At 43.4% G+C, this 22171-nt stretch overlaps 1 protein-coding gene across 1 annotated transcript in view; it reads left to right on the top strand.

The window, feature by feature from the left end:
- The window catches only part of SMARCAD1 (SWI/SNF-related, matrix-associated actin-dependent regulator of chromatin, subfamily a, containing DEAD/H box 1), a 3333959-nt gene that overhangs the window by 353694 nt on the left and 2958094 nt on the right, over nt 1-22171 (top strand). The window contains exon 4 of the mRNA XM_044061375.1: nt 4323-4389. Within this exon, the coding sequence (XP_043917310.1) occupies nt 4323-4389 (67 nt within the window). The remainder of the gene's footprint in view (nt 1-4322; nt 4390-22171) is intronic.

The following is a 22171-nucleotide window of genomic DNA, read 5'->3' as shown; positions in this document are numbered from 1 at the left end:
GAAACAGTTCCACTTGCTGAAACAGGAGTTTTTCTTCTCACTACAGGTGCTGACATGGTAGTTGTATTTAAAACATCAGAGTTCACTGTATTCACACTGGAGCGTTGTTCATTGACTGCTGCTTCTACCTGAGAAGAGGAAGCAGGCATGGAAGGAGTAGGAGCAGATAAAGTGTTACGCTCAGAGAAAGGCATTTCAATGTTAGTATGCGTCGCAGCATATGTTATCCTGGTGGATTCTCTCGGCCAGGAGAAGACATTCCCACTCGAGAAATCCATACAGTCTCTTTCTAATTTCTTCTTTTTTGCCAATAATAACTTATCTAGCGCTTGCATTGTAGTCGCTATATCAGAAAGAAGATCTTCTTTCTGTGTGTTGGTAAGGGCTGCAGTCAGTTTTTCTTCTACAGCTATAGCTTCTTGCTGAAGTTCCAACTCTATTAAAGTATATTGTTCAATAAGTAGTCTCATGTAGGCATAGCTCGTATCTAAATTAAGTTGCTGCCACTTAGACAAAAGTTCAGGATAGGCAGAGCCAAAAGTAGGCATTTTTAACAAACGAAGACCTCTAGGGACAACTTTAAAATTAATGCATGCCTCCATATGTCTTTTTTGCCACTGGGCATTCTTAATTTTACTGAGGTTGTCCTCGAGCTTTCTCATTGTTTGTAAAACATCTACATGCCAATCAGTATCTCTGTGTGTAGAGGCTGCTTTTGCTAATTCAGCATAAGACAGTTTTAAAAGTAGATTAATACCTTCTGTGAAGATTTCTGTAAGACCCAAAGATCTGGATTCAAGTAACACATTGCTGGTTTCTTCTGTCATGTCCCTTCAGTGAACAAAGTAGCAAAGTTCAGCAAGAAAAGAACACTGTCAGGGTAAGGTATCACCTCCCAAAAAAAGCACAAATCCAAAATCAGAAGAGGATGATACTCCACAACAAACGAAGCAAAACCAGATGAATGAAAACACAAGTCCTTTATTCGAATAAGTAAGCGCTTTCACGTTGCTTGGAACGCTTCATCAGACTTCAACAAACCATAAAATTTAAATCAACTTATATATAAGTAAAACACCAATGATAGTGCATAGTGAGACTTATTAGTGCCTAAAAATAAGATCTCCTCTGAGAGAAAGGGTACATTTGCATGTCGCTCTTGCAACCAGTGTATATATATATAATGAAATCTAATGTTTTTATACATCCAGATACTGGCGTTAAATATGAGTTTAATGAATACACTGATTGTAAGTCAAGAAATGTGATTTATTTAGCATCATGCATAAAATGTTATTGTTTCTATATAGGAAAGACTAATAGAACCTTAAGAGAAAGGATACAAGAGCATTTGTATGCTATACATAGAGAGAATGAAGGGAATGCCCTAGCCAAGCATGTACTACAAAATGACATCACACATGCCTTTAGATTTTTAGTAATAGGACAGTTAACAGAGACTGAAAGACTTGGTAATATTGGCAATAAGACAGAAAAAGCTGAGGCAAAGTGGATAATTAAGCTATCTGCGAATAAAGCTCATGGTCTTAATGATAAATTTTCATTGAGACCATTTTTATTAGATAAACCTTTAAAACATTAAACAGTAGTAATAAGTCTCACTATGCAATATGTGTTTTAGTATGTTTTAATATTTTACTTCTACTATTCATTTATTAACATGAGATCTTTATGATATATTTATATAATTTTTATGGAAAGGAAATGATGTATTTTTTGTAACTTACATGTGACTTGCGAATGTGTTTTTCATTGGTGTTTTACTTGTATATAAGTTGATTTAAATTTTATGGTTTGTTGAAGTCTGATGAAGCGTTCCAAGCAACGTGAAAGCGCTTACTTATTCGAATAAAGGACTTGTCTTTTCATTCATCTGGTTTTGCTTCGTTTGTTGTGGAGTATCATCCTCTTCTGATTTTGGATTTGTGCTTTTTTTGGGAGGTGATACCTTACCCTGACAGTGTTCTTTTCTTGCTGTCAAATGTGATAGTGGACAAACGAAGCAGATGCATTCTAATGCCTCCATAGTGGTCTCTCAGTCTTAAGGTTGCGAAGATCTTTCATCGCTGGGGCCAACCTTGCTGTGTGACCCTTTTGTTTCACTCCAAAACAAGTGCAGAAGTTATTTTGTCGTAATTTCCCCTCAAGGGGAGTCTCCGAGAGATGCTCTTCTCCTTGATTAGCCCTCTGGTCTCCTATGTGCCTTTACCCCTTTCCCTCTGATCCCTCTTTTCCTCAAGAAAGCAGCCAAGTTGAGAAGCAAACTAATCTTCATTGCAACCTTCTGGCCTTGACAAATTTGGTTTCCATTTTTATGGCCTCGTCTAGTTCAAACCCAGTTCCAGATCTTCTGTCTCATCCTCAGGAGACTGGTACATCCCAGTCTTCAATGTCTCAAGCTAACTGCTTGGTTCCTCCAATTCATTTAGTCGCCAGGCATAATGATAATCCATCCCGAGTACGAAAAATTTTGCTGGCATCCCATAACCATCCACCAGGAATCTCTACCTCAGTAACTGAAGAGATTTTCTATCTGGGCTTGCAATAATGGCCTTGATCACTTTTCAGCCTTAGTGGAAAAAGTTTTAGAATATTTGGCCATTCTTTTTGGTAGGGAAGCTTCTCCTTCTACTGTTAAGGTCATTCTAGTAGCCATCTCTAACTATGGCTTTGGCGATCTACCCTTAATTTCTCACAGACGTAAGGTTTTCCTCAAGGGAACTATCTGTTTAAAGCCCCCATTTAAAGATCATTTACCACCATGAGATTTAACTGTTGTTTTGCATTCACTTGTAGTTTCCCCCTTTGAACCAGCAGCTACTTGTAACTTAGAAGTTCCTCTCTTGGAAAACGCTTTTACTTATAGCTATCAGCTCTGCAAGACGAGTTTCTGAATTGCAAGCCTTATGTTCAAAACCCCCTTACTGAATTTTCCTTAAGGATAGAGTTACATTCGGGAAAAAATCCGTCCTTTCTTCCGAAGGTGGTCCAAGTCCAACATTAATCAGGCTTTTGACTTATCTGTCTTCTTTCCAAATTTTTCTAATAAATGCAAATATTGCTTACATCTGTTAGATGTTAACAGACAATTATGTTTCTATCTCAACAGAACTAAAGAATTTAGGAGATCAGAATAATTCATCTTCTCTGGCACAACTTTAGTGAAATCTATCTCTTAAGGTTGCCTTGTCAGAATGGTTAAGAGATTGCATTTCTTTCATTTATAACAAAAAAGAATCTAAAGTTTTCAATGCCAGTGAAGGCACATTCCATCAGATATATGGCTACCTCAGCTGTCTTCCATTCTAAAGTTTCCATGAGTGAAATATGGGAAGCAGCAGCATGGGCTACTCCGCATATGTTTATTACTTATTACAATTTGGATTTGGTCTCCAGGGGGAAGATCCACCTTTGGTTCTGTGGTTCTCCGGAATATCCTTCCATAAGGCCACCCAGGACCTAAAGTAGCTGGGGACTCTGTCCCATCAGTCAAGAATAGATGATTTACAACATCAGTTAAAGAAGTTATATCTTACCATAGTATTCCATCTGTGTTGTCAATCTTAGTCTATTCTTGGTCTCCCACCCTCCTTCCCTCTCCTGTAGATTCCTGGTGTAGCAATCTGTTGTCCTGGGTTTTTGTTGAAACACTCCTTGGACATGGCTTCCTCATTAGTTTCCTTCTATTGTTCTAGAAGTGTGCAGACTCGCTTTTAGGTAATATAGAGAGGAGGATTATGGGTAGACTGTTAGCTCGAGAGTTTTTTTGGCTGGCGTGAGCTATATAACGGCAGGATCAGTTTTGATGATTGGAACCGTAACCGATCAGTCAAGAATAGATGAAGATAGACAACACTGATGGAACATTATGGTAAGACACAACTTCTTTTTTCATACATTTGAAATCTAATTATCAAATGTACGTGCAGTTAATGTATATCTGTTGACCTATATTACTGAATGTTTGTTTAAAACATGTTTGCAATATGTTGGAGTGTTTGTTGCTGGGCCTCTGCCGAAAAGGTATTTTTGAGTAAATGCAGTTGTACAGACCTGGTAGACAAAAGCAAAGTAAGTAAATGCCTTCTTTTTTAATACTTGTTGAAAGTGTGCTTGTTCATGAATGTGTGTAATTCATGTATATGTATAAATGCAAATACATTTCTGTTTGTGTAATTTATTTACAACAAAAGATGGATTTCCAAAATTTGCGTAAAACTGTTACTGCTTTATTGATGTAGTCTAATGTTTAACTCAGCTGACATTCATATTTTAAGCAATTGTGTGTTTTTTCCATCTAGCTAATTGAGTCCACTAGCACATTGGATGGAGCTGTAGCATCGGGTCTGATTTTGTTTGAAAACAATGGTACAGTATATTTTGATTTCTTTTTTTAAATGAGTACTGCTCACTCTGTGTATACAGTGAGATGCCTTTTGTAAGAGAATAGTGCTAGTGTCATTGTCCATAATTTGTGATTTTGCTGCAGGCAGATTTCTGTTCTGATTCTTGCCAGAATTGCAAAGCAGTACTAATGTGCAACCCACCAACCCACACACACACTTTTAGATTATATTCCTGAAGAGGGCTCAAATCAAGTGGTATAGAGGAACATAATTCGTACCATAGTGTGGATTTTTTTTCTCCTGAGAATGTGGGCCTTATTTTTGTACTCCATTTGGGGCATGCTTGGTGGTACATTTCAGGTTTAGAATATCTGCAGATCAAGAACTGTTCTTGGCTTTGCCTTTTTTGTTGTTGCATTTTTATGATCTTTGTAGTCAGTGTTACAGCACTGATTCTACGGGCTTTCTGCTATGCAGAATCCCAGAGACTGGCCTTATTTCCAGAGTCTTTGCATCAAATCTAGCAGATGTACGTAAGACAGATGTCTTGACATCTGGATATAAAAAGGGTGTCCGACATCTTTAGTTCTTTCTACTTGTGCAGTTCGATACACTTCACATATGTTAAAAACACTTGCAGTCTGTCGGTCAGGTCATCTTTCCAGATTGTCTGTCTTCCAGTAAGAATAAGTACATTAGGGATTTTCTTCTAATTGCTTGAAGCGTGGAAAGCAAATCCTGCTTAAAGATTTTCACTTGTTTTTGCCTATTCTTCTTGGGTCCTCAGCACAATGCGTCTAATTGTCCTGACTGCACAATTCCATGCAAAAACCCTGAAACTTAGGGATGCAGTGTTAAGACGCCCGTATGGAGATCTTGTCTTCGGTTTCCACGGTGGTGTCACAACCTACTGCTGCTGCAAGGCCTTTGCAAATACCATCTCCTGCTAATGTTTTTCTGAAAAAATGGAAGGACAGAAAGAACAGTGGCTATGGCATTTCTGAGAAAGCGCCATCTCTAGTCCCAAAGTCAACCAACTCAGGTAAGGGGCCTTTGCATCCTAACCCCCCGGAGACTGCCATGATCTCCAGCCCTACCTACCACTGTTACTACGGCGTAGGTGTTGGGTTGGGTCTGAGGTCGCCCAGCAGGCCTCAACTTCAAACATTCATGTTGAGTCTGTAGGAAGACACCCTGTCTATCTCTACTACTGAAACCTTAACTGGTTGGACAACCACAACCTCAGGTCATTAATTTTAAATGGACACCTAAATCAAAGCAAATCACTTGCTGTCCGCCTCCAGAAATTTCTTCTCAGTCTGAAGCCCAAGACCTCTTAAAGCCCTCCCACATTTCTTCTACTAAAGCCACCTTAGCCAGAAGAAGCAGGGAGGTGGCCTTTTATAAAGATTCAGATTTCTCAAGCTCAGAAGATGAAAAGTTGTCCTACTGTGGGCACCTGCCACCACAAACTTACCCAGCTTCGGACACTGACATCCTCTTTCTTGCCCCCATGCCTTTCCTTTGGGGATGCCCTTCATAGAATGAAGGAGGCTTTCAAATGGGAAAGCAAACAGTTCTCACAAGCTTAGACCAAGAGAACTGCTGAGTTTGTCTTCTCCCAGGCCTCCTGTACGTTTAGTACTGGATGAGTTCTTTGAAGATATTGCTTTATGTCATGATTCTTTACTGCCTGCTACTAGGAAACCAGGATATTTCACAGAGTGACTGAATCTCACAAGTAGTTTTACAAAAATCCAAAGGCTTATCCCTTAATAGTCTAAACTGAATTCACAAAAGGTGTACTAAGGGACCAACTAGACATCTCTTATCCTAATGATAAGGAAAGTAGGCTGTTAAGATTTGGAGAAAAAAAAAACTTATATCTCTGCCACCCTTGCAATGAGAGCATGGAATTGCCTGTTCCATGTGGTAAAGTACTTGGAATCTCTTCCAAACAAAATTCTAGCTAAGGTGGATTCTGTTGTGGTTGAAACCTTATCAAAGGAAATTCAGGCGACCACAAAAAAAGCTTTACAAGTCTGCAGACATTCCCTTAAAATGTGGCCAGGGTGCCTTAAATGTATCATGCAGAGCAGCTGCCTCAAGTTCTGCCATCTGCAGACATGCAGGTCTCGGTCCCTATCAGATCAAGCTAAGGCTGAAATACTGGATGCTCCACTAGACAAAAAATTTATTTTCAGACCTCCAGATGACCAGGTTTTTGAGAAGGTGGTTAAGAAAGGAAAACAAATAAAAACTGAAAGAATTTTATTTGTCTCTGACACAAAGTTATAGTAAGAATTACTCTCAAAACCGTGGCTTTTCCCCCCAGAGTAGATGAGACAAAGGGGGAGGCCTCCCTATGGCTAGAAAACCCAAACAATCCAGAAGATGGCAACCAGAACAATCGCATAGAACAGGCAACTTCGAAGCACCACACAGTACAGAGACCAACTGTGGCTGTGTTAAATTCCAACCTCCTATACCCCTCCCCACCCTCCCCTCCAAAGTTCTTTTTGGAAGACTCTCCTTTCTACGTGAGTTGGAAACCATCACCAGGGTCCAGTGCATCCTCAACATCGTAGAAAGGTGGCACTTCATTTAGTTTAGTTTAGAGAAATTCCACCTTTCTTGAGCATTCCAAAACCACCAAAAGAGCAGGAAAACATCTTGCCACCTATCCTTGGGGAACTGCTTCACCAAGGATTCATTCAGTCTGTTCCTCCAGGAGAGCATCTGAAGGCCCATCTTGGACCTCTCAAAACTTAAGTTTCTCAATATACCAGAGTTCAAAATGCTTACTTTACAAAATGACTTTCCTTGATCTTCCACTTTTTGCTCTTGACCTAAAAGACCCTTGCATCTGTGTCCCCATACCAGACAGTCACAGAAAATCACTAAGATTTGTAACAGGCTGTCACTTCCACTTCTTTGCTTTATCATTTGGGCTGTACACTGCTCCCACAGTTTTCACAAAATGCTTAGCTTCTCTGATAGCACATTGCAGAACTATGGGAGTTCGTATTTACCCATACTTGGACAGCTGTCTCATTCAGGAAAAATTCACAACAGTGACCCCTAGATGCCTTTCAGAGTTCTATAGACTTCTTTCAGAAGGGAAATCTCCTCTTAACTCTTCAAAAGTTAGACTCTCTTCCTCAAACAAGAATCCTGTTTCTGGGAGCCCTCATAGATTTGGTCCAACAGAAAGCCTTCCTCCTCCAGGACAAGATATCTTTCTTGACCAAGTACCTGACCAGCCTGTGACCAACACAACACATTTCAGCAAGAGGATTTCTGAGAATTCTGGGTTATGTTGCATTCTGCAGTGTCATGATCCCTGTTGGAAAGTTACACACGAGAAAACTTGAGTGGTTCTCAAAAATGCTTGGGAACAGAAGTCTTAACCTCTGGATACCCTGCTGCTTCTCCTTCCATGCCTCAAGAAGGAGCTCCTTTGATGGAAGAACACAATACTGCAGAAACCCAGTGGCAAATTTCTCTTTACCAGAAGGAGACAAGACCATCACCATGGCCAGTCCAGACTTAGCATGGGGAGCCCAGTTAGGTTTCCCGAAAGTGCAGGGCATCTAGACACCACAACAGACAACATTGCATATAAATCAGAAGGAGATACTAGTAGCCTACCTGGTCATAAAGGCTTTTCAGCAGAATTTAAACCCAGGGACCTTGCAGATCTGAACACACAAAACCACAGTGATGTGGTGCGTAAGTAGTTAAGGGGGTACACTGTCCTGCCCTTTGAAGCCTCACGAGAAAGAGTTGGATGTTGGCTGAAGAACTAGGGTTAACTCTCATGGTGTCTTGTATTCCAGCTCAGAACATTACTGTGTTAGATTATAAGCAGAGACCTTCTAAATCCAATGAATGGATGCTGAAAAGACAGGTGTTACTGGACCTAACTCTGTAGTGGTGGGGAGGGTCTCCTCCATAGATCTGTTTGCATCACACCAGAACAGACAACTACAGAAGATGTCCTTCATGGATGCATCTGCAGTCATAACAACTGGGTTGTCCTGTCGTCAGGCAGCCCTTCAGTCGGCCGGATTCCAAAGTCCGGGTCCGGCTTCGGCTGATGTCGCACTTCACCCGACGTCATCTCTGTTGGTCTTCGGGTATATAAGCATCAGCCGACGCCATTTTCTCCAGTCTTTCTTGCCGCGTGGCGCCCGAAGCAGAAGCTGTTCGCAAGTGCCGGTCGGTCGGATCCAGAGATTACTTCTACCGAATACTACTTCGAAGACTTCTAAAGCTAAGTACCCCGTTGGGGACTCTTTCTTGCCTCAGCCGATGTCAGAAAAAGTTAATAATTGTTTAACACTGTGGGAAACAAATACCTCATAAAGATTTCCACTCTTACTGCCTGCCCTGTTTAGGCCCAGCCCACGACGTAGCAGCTTGTTCGTCCTGTGCTTCTTTCAACCGACAACGCTTAGGCGTCGGTCAGAGTTTGCAGAACAGTTTTTCGGTTCTGACTTTGCGTACATTATGCCGTCGGACCCTCCGACCGCATTCTGCCAAAAGCAAAGAAAAGACCGACACTTGCGGTCCGCGGTTTCGGCCGAAACCATGGTTAAGCAAACCGCGAGTGTCTCGGTTTCGGCCGAAACCGAGAAAACTGATCAAACTACACCTGAAACTTTCACTACAACTGAGGTCCCTGCTAACACTCTTGAATCGGCCTCAGAAATTTTAACCACTACGGTGCTTACCACTGACTTATCAGACACCATTCCCTTGGATGTCTCTACCCCAGCACGTGGTGCTGCTAGGCCTCCAGCAGCCATGTCCATTAAGGCCTTCGCCAGGGCTAAAGCAGCCAAGACTACTAAAACAGTGCCTGCTAAACCCCCTTCCACCAGGCCCTCTGCCAGTTCTCAAATGCTTACCTTGGCAGAAGATTTAATTTCATTAATTAGAGGATCTCAATCTCACCCAGACAGGGCCTCTCAGCCCCAGAAAAGAGACCTAGGACAGAGCCCCCTGAGCCAGTGTCCTCTGATGATTCTGCTGATGAATCAGACATAACTGACCAGCCAGAGGCTCCTTTCTCCAATTTTGAAGATTCGGATGCTGAAGAATCCATTCCAGCTGCTTCCCCTCCAGAAGAATTCTCCTTTGGGAAACCTTGCATGCCATGCGAGAACAGTTCCAATGGCAGCAACAGGATTTTTCAGACTCCAGGAAAAGACTTAGGACCTTTTTGCACCTACCTCAGCACAGGCCCTTAGCTATCCCTCCTGTTCTCTCTGTGGTGGATGATGCTTTCAATGATGCCTGCTCAGCTCCAGATTCTTTACCCCAGCCCCTGCCAAACCAGACAGATTTTACAGGGTGCCAGATACTCATCACCACCTTTACAAGGCCCCTCTTGCAGACCCGAAACTATATCCCAGGGTCCCAAGGCAGTAGCCGCGACTATAGCTAAAAACCCTGTTCCTTCTGAAAGGGAAGCAAGGTCATTAGACAGATGGGGAAAAAAGTTTACACTTCAGCCACTCTTTCAGCTAGAGCTTTAAATTGTCAGTTTCACATGATACAATACCAAGAGTTTATGCTTGATCAGTTAACTAAAAAGCTAACCACTGATGAATCTCTTGATAAGAATTATGTATTAGAAATGGTAAATAACATACAGCAGGTTAGTAACCATTCTTTAAAATGTGGCTATGATGCACTGGAGGCTTCATTTAGATCAGCCATGACTGGCACAGTAATTAGAAGGCATGCATGGCTAAAGGAGCAAGCTTTACCGGATCATGTTAAATCTAAATTGCTTGATGCTCCTATGGATAAATCTAGTTTGTTTGGTACACCTGCCCAGCAGGTTATGAAGAAAATGGAAGAAAAGGCAAAATCAGTCCAGACAGTTAAAGAATTCTTGCGGGTTCACCCCCAAGGGTTTAGCAGGAACTGGCCTGCAAAAATTGGTCCTTTCCTGCCTCCACAAGCCCACAAGGGGGCAGGAATAGGCGTTCCAGAGGCAGAAACCAATCCAGAGGAGGTGCCTACAGAGGACGACAGTGGCAAGGTAACAACAGAGGCACAGAATCAACACCTGCCTCTACATCAACACAGCCACAGTGACTTAAACCTAAACCCGCCTACCAGGGAACAAATAGCAGCTCCTCTAGGCGGAAAGCTAACCTTATTTTCAAACAACTGGCACCACATAACAAAGGACAAGTGGATTTTACGAACCACAGATCAAGGTTACCGGTTCCACTTCCACACTTTACCAGTCAAAAGAGGAATGCCAAACCTACCTCCAAATAAAAAAACAGAGGCTCTACAACAGATAATGGAATTAGCAAACATGAGAGCTGTGGAAAAAGTGCCAACAGCAGAGCAAGGAAAGGGGTTCTACTCCAGACTATTCCTAGTTCCAAGAAAGGAAAAAAGTTGGAGACCAATTCTAGACCTGTCTACCCTAAATACTTACATCATTGTCCCAAAATTCAAAATGCTGACCCTACAGCAACTTCTTCCCATGCTGGGCAAGGAGTGTTGGCTGGTAACTCTAGATCTCAAGGAGGCATACCTGCACGTCCCCATTCGACCTATCTGCAGAAGATACCTCAGATTTCTTGCAGGATCAGAGCACTATCAATTCTCAGCATTGCCCTTTGGCTTATCTACTGCCCAGAGTATTCACAAAATGCCTGGCATCAGTAATCGCCCATTGCAGACTACAGGAATTCAAATTTATCCATACCTGGACGACTGTCTGATACAAGGGGACAACAAAAGCAAGCTGACAACAGATTTACAAAGGGTCATTTACTTGCTTCAAGCACTGGGATACACAGTCAATTTACAAAAGTCAAGGCTGATACCATCCCAGACAAGGACTTTCCTGGGAGCGGAATTGGACACAGTAAGGCAAATGGCATTCCTAGCTACAGAAAAACAAAAGAACTCCCTCTTTACTTCTTGGCACTAACAAATCTGAACAAGTTAACAGCAAGAAAGGTACTGCAGGCCTTGGGTTTCATGGCATCATGCATAATCTTGGTTCCATTTGCCAGACTACATATGAGAAAGCTTCAGTGGTACCTAAAGAATGTATGGTCCCAACACAGACACAGCCTAGAAACGGAAATTCCACTAATACCATGCTTAAAACAGGAGTTCCTATGGTGGGCTCACGCATGCCAGTCAAACCCAGGCCTGCCCTTTCAAGAAGGTCAAGCAAGCCAGACCATCACAACAGATGCTTCAGACCTGGGATGGGGGCACATATGCTGGACAAATGCGTGCAAGGATTGTGGACACAGGACCAACTTCACCTGCACATCAACCTAAAAGAAATGCTGGCAGTAAAACTGGCAATCCAAAAATTCAGACCATTTCTCAAGGAAGGCCAGTTGATGATAAGGACAGACAACACCACAGTCATGTGGTACATCAACAAACAGGGAGGCACTCATTCCTACCCCTATGCAGAATGACTTTGGAGCTGTGGACCCTGGCACTCAGCTACAACATCCAGTTACAGGCAATATTTGTACCAGGAAAAGAAAACTCTCTAGCAGATATGTTAAGCAGGACTACATCGGATGTCCACGAATGGCAGCTACACCCGGACATCTTCAAGACCATCTCGAAGAAATGGGGAATGCCTCAGATAGATCTATTCGCATCACCTCTCAATCACCAGCTCAAAAAATTCTGCACAAGGACATTCCACCCACTAGCATGGAAAGTGGACTCGCTCTCCTTCAGCTGGAAAGGACTAACAGCATATGCATTCCCACCTCTTCCCTTGATACACAAAGTATTACTAAAAATCAAGGAGGAGCGTCCAAGGATAATCCTGATAGCTCCAAACTGGCCAAGACAGCATTGGTACCCACTGCTGAGGAGCATGTCTCGGAACAATATGTGGCCAATACCCCTGATGCCTTTGATGCTAACTCAGAACAACTACAGCACCATGCATCCAAACCTAAAAGCGTTGCAACTGACTGCATGGAACATCACATAGCAGCTGCTAATCCACAGCTTTCACAAAGAGTTAAAGACATTATTCTTGAAGCACGCAGACCTTCAACAAGAAGAAACTATGCTGGGAAATGGAAAAGGTTTGTCATTTGGAGCTCAGAAAGAGGTAAAGATGTATCAAACATAGATATGGCCAACATTCTGGAGTATCTGGCGAACTACTTCATTCAGGCCTGTCCTATTCCTCCATCAAGATTCATGCATCAGCTATTTCAGCAGAATACAGCTTTGATCCACCTGTTTTTTCACACCCTTTGCTCAGGCAGTTCCTCAAAGGAATCAAGAATGTAAAACCTCCAAGGAAACCACCATTACCAGCCTGGGACTTGAACTTTGTGCTAGAAAAATTGACTCTATCACCTTTTGAACCAGCAGCAACAGCAGATCTGCAACACCTGTCATGGAAAACTGCTTTCCTACTGGCAATTACTTCAGCAAGGAGGGTTTCAGAACTACAGGCCTTAATGGTAGTGCAACCCTTTCTAATCTTCCACCAAGATAGAGTGTCCATGAGGACTAATCCTACATTTATGCCTAAGGTGGTATCCAGAGTGTCCTTAAACCAGGCAATCCACCTACCTACCTTCTTTCCCAACCCACAAAACAGAGGGAAAGAATACTGCATACCTTGGATGTACATAGACAGCTACGCTACTACTTGGACAGAACAAAAATAGCAGAAAGACTGACCAACTTTTCGTAGCCTATGCAACAGGAAGGGAAGGAAAAGCTATTTCCAAACAGACAATCTCCAAATGGATAGGAAATTGCATACGATTCTGTTACTCCTTCCATGGAAAGCAAATTCCACAGAACATAAGACCTCATTCTACAAGGGCAACAGCCACTACCACAGCATTCTTAGGAGTGGCTACCAAAGACATTATTGAGGCGGCTACTTGGACCTCCGTGCATACATTTGCCAAGCATTATAATTTACCTCTATATTCCAGATCCCGAGCAGGGTTTGCCACTGCTGTTCTGCAAGGGATCCTAAACACACCATAATCTACCTTTATCCTCCTCCCTAGTTGGCTATGGTATTCTACCCAGTTGTTATGACTGCAGATGCATCCATGAAGGACATAGTACAGTTTTGTACCTACCATAAATGTAGATGTCGAATTGGATAGCATCTGCAGTCAGGATTACCCTCCCTCCTTCCCCTCTGTGGTACTCCTAGGGTGTTTACCCTTCAAATAGCTAGCTAGTGGGGGGACTTCTTTCATGGTGTATTTGTTTGTATTTATGTACATACATGCTTATTTTTGTGTTTACCTCTATCTTTTGGAAGCATTGGCATCTATCCAAAATTTTTTAGCCTTCTAGAGGGCTTCTGGCATCTGGGGCAAGAAACACTGAAGTAAATGGCGTCGGCTGATGCTTATATACCCGAAGACCAACAGAGATGACGTCGGGTGAAGTGCGACATCAGCCGAAGCCGGACCCGGACTTTGGAATCCGGCCGACTGAAGGGCTGCCTGACGACAGGACAACCCAGTTGTTATGACTGCAGATGCTATCCAATTCGGACATCTACATTTATGGTAGGTACAAAACTGTACTTTCTGCTTCAGAACTCAACAGACTGAGACTTGGAAAATAGATGCTCTCTCTTCTACATGGACAGATGTATTCCCATATGCATTCTTGCCTTTGCCTCTGATCCCCAGATTACTGATAAAAGTCAGAGCAGAAAGAACAAACATAATCCTAGTGGCCCCTTCTGACTGGGGCAACACTGGTTCTTCCTTCCCTTGATCCTCAACAAGGGGATATTCCACATTCTACCACAGGACTTAGGTCTCCTGAGCCAAGCCAAGGGATCTGTTTTCTATCCTAATCTAGCCATACTCTGGTTAACAGCTTGGAGGATTGGGTTTTGACACCAAGGAATACCTCCTAGCCCACAGACATATTTTCCATTCTAAAAGAGGCAAGAAAACCCAATACTAGAAAATCATACTTGGCAAAATTAAGAGATTTTCCGCCTGGTGTCACAATAGGCACACCATCTTTTGTTAGGCGGACATCCACCCAGTCGTGGAGTACCTTTCAGTCCTGTTTAGACAGGGACTTTCCTAGCTCAGTACTGAATTACATGCATTTCCCTTGTCAGGTTGTCGGCACAGAGCTCTTCCTATCTTCTTGTAACCCAACATGAAGCTTTTCCTAAAAGGGGTACTTCATTTGAGCCCTATTCCTGGCTGGGATCTAAATTGTGTTAAAGAAACTCACATTGCTCCCAGTTTGAACCTGCTACTGTTGCCTCTCTAAAGATGCTGACTTGGAAGACCACATTCTTTATAGCTGTCACATTAGTAAGGAGGGCCTCATTGTATTTCACTGCCTCTTACAGGGATAGGCTAACTCTTAGAAGGAACCCATCTTTTATGCCTAAGGTGGTATCAGAACTTACCCTAAACCAGGTTATCCACCTGCCAGTCATCTTTCCCAAATCCACAGAACAAGGCAGAGCAAGCCCTTCATTCCCTGGATGTGCACATGCAAATCCGGTACTGTTTAGACAGGACAAAAAATATATAAGGAGCAGCGCAATTGCTTGAGACCTTTGCAGAAGTAAATAGGGCAAGCCTGTCTCCAATCAAACCATTTCATAATGGATAGCCAACTGTAATAAGTTCTATTACTCCAATCGTGAAAAATTCTACCTGTGCATATTAAAACCCATTCCAGCAGGCAAGGGGCAACTACCACAGCTTTAAAACTCCATAAACATCTGTACAAAACACTATAACTTTGGCAGTGTCTCTAGGGTTTAGAGCAAGATGTCCTTCAAGGATGCATCTGCAGTCATAACATATGGGTTGTCCTGCCTCAGGCAGCCCTTCGGTCGGCCGGATTCCAAAGTCTGGGTCTGGCCTCGGCTGATGTCGCACTTTCCTCGACGTCAGAGCTTCTGGGGTATAAAGGCATCAGCCGACGCCATTTTCCTCAGTCTTTCTTGCCGCGCGGTGCCCGAAGCAGAAGCTGTTCGCAAGTGCCGGTCGGTCAGATCCAGAGATTTCAGCTACCGAAGACTCCGAAAAAAGCTAAGTACCCCGTTGGGGACTCTTTCTTGCCTCAGCCGATGTCAGACAAAGTAAATAATTGTTTAACTTGTGGGAAACAAATACCTCATAAGGATTTCCATTCTTACTGCCTTCCTTGCTTAGGCCCAGACCACGACGTATCAGCTTGTTTAGCCTGTGCCTTCTTCAACCGATGGACTCTTAGACGTCGGTCGGAGTTTGCAGAGGAATTTTTTGGAACCGCTTTTGCTTATAAAATGCCGTCAGAGACTCCGACTTCGCATATGGTCAAAAAACGCAAGGAAAAGGACCGACACTCGCGGCCCGCGGTTTCGGCTGAAACCACGGCTAGGTCTACCGCGAGTGTCTCGGTTTCGGCTGAAACCGAGTCCACGGTTATTACTACTACCGAAACCATACCTCCGACCACCGAGGCCAGAGAGGCCCTGGCTGAGTCGGCTTCAGAACTCCCTACCAAAGCTAGTGCTCAAGAATTGTCCGACACCATACCTTTGGACATTTCTACCCCTGCACGTGGGGCAGCTAGGCCCCCAGCTTCTATGTCTATTAAGGCCTTCTCCAGGGCTAAAGCTGCCAAACTTTCAAAAACTTTGCCTGCCAAATCTACTTTCCAGAGGCCTTCCTCTAGTTCTCAGATTCTCAGTCTTGCTGAGGACCTTATATCCTTAATTAGGGGTTCCCAACCACTCCAGACAGGGCCTCCCAACCTCCTCCAGACAAAAGGCCCAGGACTGATCCCTCTGAACCTCTCTCCTCAGATTACTCCACGGATGGATCTGATTTGTCAGACCATCAGGAAGGGGCCTACTCGCCTTATGAGGATTCAGATGCAGAAGATTCTATTCCTTCGGCCTCTCCACCTGAAGAATTTTCCTTTGGGGAGACTTTACACTCCATGAGGGAGCACTTTCAATGGCAGGGTCAGGATTTCTCTGATTCTAGAAAAAGATTAAGGACCTTTTGCATTTGCCCCAGCATAGGCCCTTAGCCATACCACCTGTTCTAACTGTAATTGATGATGTGTACAATGATGTCAGTACTGCACCTGATTCTCTTCCCCCGGCCCCTGCCAAACCTGACAGGTATTACAGGGTCCCGGATTCTCACTTCCACCTGTATAAAGCCCATGCTGCAGACCCAGAAACTATTTCTCAGGGCCCTAAAGGGGTTGCAGCTGCTACTGCCAAAAATCCCCTACCCTCTGAAAGAGAGTCTAGAGCATTAGAGAGATGGGGAAAAAAGGTTTATACATCTGCTACTCTTTCTGCCAGGGCATTAAACTGTCAATTCCATATGATACAGTACCAAGAATTTTTGTTAGATCAGCTGAATAAGAAGCTTTCTTCTCCTGAACCTTTAGACCGTAAATCCCTTCAGGATTTGGTACACAACTCTCAGCAGGTCAGTAATCATTTCTTAGAATGTGGCTATGATGCACTGGAGGCTTCATTTAGATCTGCTATGACTAGGGCAGTAATTCATAGGCATGCCTGGCTGAAGGAGCAATCTTTGCCACACCATGTCAAGGCTAAACTCCTCGATGCTCCAATGGAGAAACAAAATTTATTTGGCTCCCCTGCACAGGAGATTCTAAAGAAGGTGGAAGAAAAAGCAAAATCTGTGCAAACAGTAAAGGAATTCCTGCAGGTCCAACCTCCGAGGTTCAGCAGAAACTGGCCTACAAAGAATTGGTCCTTTCCAGACACCTCCAGAGCACAGAGAGGCAGGAACAGACGCCCTAGAGGCAGAGGTCAATCAAAGGGTGCCTACAGGGGCCGTCAGTGGCAGCCTGCCAACCAGAGGAGTAGTGCCACAGCTACAACTACAACCACTACCACAGGACAGACCCAATGACTTGACTCTGATTCCGCCTACCAGGGATCAACTGGAAGCTCCCTTGGGCGGAAAGCTGGCTTTATTCTCGAAAAACTGGCATCGCATTACAAAGGATACATGGACATTGCAAACAATAGACAAAGGATACAGGTTTTACTTCCACACTTTGCCAAAAAGGGGCGGAATGCCAAACCTTCCACCAAACCAGAAGGCAGAGGCTTTAAGACAAATCAGCAATTTACTTCAGATGAAAGCTATAGAAAGGGTACCATCTATAGAACAAGGCCAAGGATTTTACTCCAGATTATTCCTGGTACCAAGAAAAGAAAACCAATGGAGGCCTATTCTCGACCTGTCCGTGCTCAACACTTATCTCATTGTGCCAAAATTCAAAATGCTGACCCTACAGCAACTTCTTCCCATGCTGGGCAAGGAGTCTTGGCTGGTGACTCTAGATCTCAAGGAGGCATACCTGCATGTCCCTATCCGACCAGATTGCAGAAGACACCTCAGATTTCTTGCAGGATCAGAGCATTATCCATTCTCAGCATTGCCATTTGGCTTATCTACTGCGCCCAGAGTATTCACGAAATGCCTGGCATCAGTAATTGCACATTGCAGACTTCAGGGAATTCAAATTTATCCATACCTGGATGACTGCCTAATTCAAGCGGACAACAAGAAAAAATTGTTAAAGGACTTGGCCTATGTCATACACCTGCTACAGGCCTTGGGATACACAGTCAACATCCAAAAGTCAAGACTAGTGCCATCCCAAAGGATAACCTTTTTGGGTGCGGATCTGGACACAATCACTCAGATGGCTTTCCTCACAGAAGAAAAACAAAAACAACTTCCAGATTATTTCATGATTTTGACAAGACAAACTCAGCTTACTGCAAGGAAAGTCCTGCAGGCCCTGGGTTACATGGCATCCTGCATAATCCTGATTCCACATGCCAGGCTGCATATGAGAAAATTGCAATGGTACCTAAGGAATGTATGGTCTCAACACAGTCACAGTCTAGAAACCATGATGCCAATCATTCCATGCCTTCAAAAGGAATTCCTGTGGTGGGCTCAGGCCTGCCAGTCCAACAGAGGATTGCCTTTCAACAAACCAAAAACAAGGCAGACCATCACCACGGACGCCTCAGACCGAGGATGGGGAGCACACATGGAGGACAAATGCATCCAAGGCCTATGGCCTCAAGGACAGCTAAGCATGCACATAAACCAAAAGGAAATGCTGGCAGTGAGGCATGCAATCGAGGCATTCAAACCATTCCTCCAGCAAGGACATCTGTTAATAAGGACAGACAACACCACGGTCATGTGGTACATAAACAAGGAGGCACACATTCCTACCCTCTATGCCGGATGGCAATGAATCTGTGGAACCTATGCCTGAATCTCAATATCCAGCTGCAGGCCAAATTCGTACCAGGAAAAGAAAATTCACTGGCAGACAGCTTAAGCAGAACTACCATGGATGCACACGAATGGATGCTGCATCCAGACATCTTCAAACTCATAACAAAGAAATGGGGAATGCCAGAGATAGATCTGTTCGCCTCCCCACTCAACCACCAACTAAAGAAATTCTGCTCAAGGACATACCACCCACAAGCCTGGAGGGTGGACTCTCTCTCTTTCAGCTGGAATGCCCTAATAGTATATGCCTTTCCACCTCTCCCATTGATGTACAAGGTTCTACTGAAGATCAGGGAGGAACAACCAAAGGTGATACTAATAGCTCCGGACTGGCCAAGACAACACTGGTATCCGCTACTGAGAAGCATGTCTCAGGCAAACTCATGGCCTCTTCCCCTATGGCCTCTTCTTCTAACGCAGAACAATTTCAAGACCCTGCATCCAGACTTGAAAACATTGCAACTAACTGCCTGGAAAATTCCTTAAAACCAAACCAAACTGTTTTATCTCAGAGGGTGAAGGACATTATCCTGGAGGCTCGCAGACCTTCCACAAGGAAGACATACTCAGCTAAATGGAAGAGATTTCTAATTTGGAGCACATCAAAGGGCACAGATGTCACAGTGGCAAACCTAGCACACATCCTAGAGTACTTAGCAGAATTGTTCCACAATGGCCTGTCTTATTCTTCCATTAAGATTCATGCTTCAGCAATTTCAGCAGAATACAATATGGATCCACCTATCTTCTCTCACCCTCTGCTCAGACAATTTTTGAGAGGGATCAAAAATGTTAAACCTTCAAGGAGACCCCCTCTACCTGCATGGGATCTCAATTTTGTGCTGGAAAAATTGACACTACCTCCTTTTGAACCAGCAGCATCATCAGACCTACAGTTTTTATCTTGGAAAACTGCTTTTCTTCTGGCAATCACTTCAGCAAGAAGAGTATCCGAGTTACAGGCATTAATGGCAGTGCAGCCTTTTCTTATTTTCCACCAGGATAGAGTGTCACTGAGAACCAATCCTACTTTCATGCCAAAGGTGGTATCCAGGGTATCCTTGAACCAAGCTATTCATTTGTCTACTTTCTTCCCTAACCCACAGAACAAAGGAGGAAAACTTTTGCACACCTTGGATATACACAGACAACTACGCTACTATCTGGACAGAACTAAAACCAACAGAAAACTGACCAACTTTTTGTAGCATATGCAACTGGGGTGCAAGGAAGAGCAATTTCCAAACAGACAATTTCAAAATGGATAGGAAATTGCATTCGTTTTTGCTACTCCTTTCATGGAAAGACAGCTCCTGAAAGTATCAGGCCTCATTCCACAAGGGCCACAGCCACCACTACAGCTTTCCTACGAGGGGTGGCTACCAAGGACATTTTAGAAGCTGCTACTTGGAGCTCCGTGCATACATTTGCCAAGCATTACAATCTACCTTTATACTCCAGATCCCGAGCAGGGTTTGCAACTGCAGTTCTGCAGGGATCTTAACTACACCATCCTTCTCTTAGTACCTCCTCCCCAGTTTGGCTATGGTATTCTACCCATATGTTATGACTGCAGATGCATCCTTGAAGGACATAGTACAGTTTTGTACCTACCATAAATGTAGATGTCCGATAGGTATGCATCTGCAGTCAGGATTACCCACCCTCCTTCCCCTCTGTGGTATTCCTAGGGTGCTTACCCCTCTTTCAGCTAGCTGGGGGAATCTATTATGGTGTATTTGTTTGTTTGTATATATATGTATATAATTTGCTACTGTTTGGAACTTTTCAGCATTTATCCAAATTTAGCCTTCCTAGAGGGCACCTGGCATCTGGGGCAAGAAACACTGAGGAAAATGGCGTTGGCTGATGCCTTTATACCCCAGAAGCTCTGACATCGAGGAAAGTGCGACATCAGCCGAGGCCAGACCCAGACTTTGGAATCCGGCCGACCGAAGGGCTGCCTGAGGCAGGACAACCCATATGTTATGACTGCAGATGCATACCTATCGGACATCTACATTTATGGTAGGTACAAAACTGTACTTTTTGGTCTTGCCATCGTGCAAAACTTTGATTTGATGTTGTCAGTTTTCATTTTATCCTTGATGTATGGGTTCAAGTCCGACATCAGAACCAGTTTGACCATCACTACAGCTCGCACCATCCAAAAAACTCGAGCTTCACTGCTACCCATAGTGCCTGTCTCCCAATTACCTCAGCTTTCATTTGCTGCTTTTCCAGACAGACTTGTTCACCAGAGCTCTCAAGCTTAGTTCAGTTTTCTTAGGTAATTTTCACTAATTTTTTTTTTTTTTTTAAGTTTCTCTAGTCTCTTAATTTTTTTCACTGTTTATTTCCTTTCGCTGTTCCTGTACCCTCTATCCTACTGTTCACTGTCCCCTTTCCGTACACTTCAGTGTATTTCTCTGCTGTCATCAATAGCCCCTTTTCTTACACTTCAGTGTATTTCTTAACTATCATTGTTGATAGTTTCTTTCCCTCTCCTTGTCCTATTTAAAAAAAAACAAATATAATAACAATCTATCTTTATCTTTTCCTTCCAGTTCTGTTGTGGGAGAGTGTTCTCCATCTCATTTTGTGTGAGTGATGGGGTTTTGTGTGTGTGTGTTTGCAATTTCCAGCTGCTCTTCTGTCATGGCTGAGAAATCTAAGGCCCCTTCTGGCTTTAAAAAATGCCATAAGTGCGACCGTAAGATACCTTTATCCGATTTTCTTCTCCTAGAAGGATATTGTTTGGGTCCTGTACATTTACAGGAGAACTGCAGTATTTGTCATGGGTTTAACCATAGAGTGCTTGTTGAAAGAAGAAACATTGATTTTGAAAGGCCTGATCCTTTCCACCTTTGGAGAGGCCATATCTGCTGTAGACAGAAGTAAGACGGATATTTTTCCATTTCTTCTTCTTCTTTGGAGAGGGGTAAAAAGAAGAGTTTGTCGGTGCTAACTTCCCCAGCGGCACCGACATCTACGAAACATAAATCCTCTTTTACAAAAATTTCCTTGGAACTGAAGGACTCTGGCTCAAAAACTTTGCTACTGGGAAAATTACTGGCAACGACCACCACCACTATGACAAAGCCCTAGATGCTGAAGGCTTTGGCACAGGAAAATTTACTTTCTGCTTCTTCATCTGTGCCGACTATGTTGGTGCAGACTATGGATATTGGACAACAGGAAGTTTTACCCATGGCTAGTTACTCTCCATCTATTGACCCCTTTGTGGGTGAGTTACCAGAAGTATTTATTCAAAGACCAAAATTTCCCTCTCTGTCGTCAGTCCATTCCACCAAAACATTTACAGAACTAGACATGGAGAGACTGGTGAAAAAAATATTGTGGGCGAGAGGTTTTACAGGACTCCCTTTGGACTCTACCCCTATGGGTCCAGGAGCCGAACCTTCATTCACCCCTTTTACCACTCCTCCTCTG

Source organism: Protopterus annectens, chromosome 2.part0 (genome assembly GCF_019279795.1).
Source record: "Protopterus annectens isolate FY-2018-M chromosome 2.part0, PAN1.0, whole genome shotgun sequence".
In the NCBI taxonomy this organism is placed as follows: Eukaryota; Metazoa; Chordata; order Ceratodontiformes; family Protopteridae; genus Protopterus; species Protopterus annectens.
Note: the sequence above shows the minus strand (reverse complement) of the source record. Positions and strands in the feature narration are given on the sequence as shown.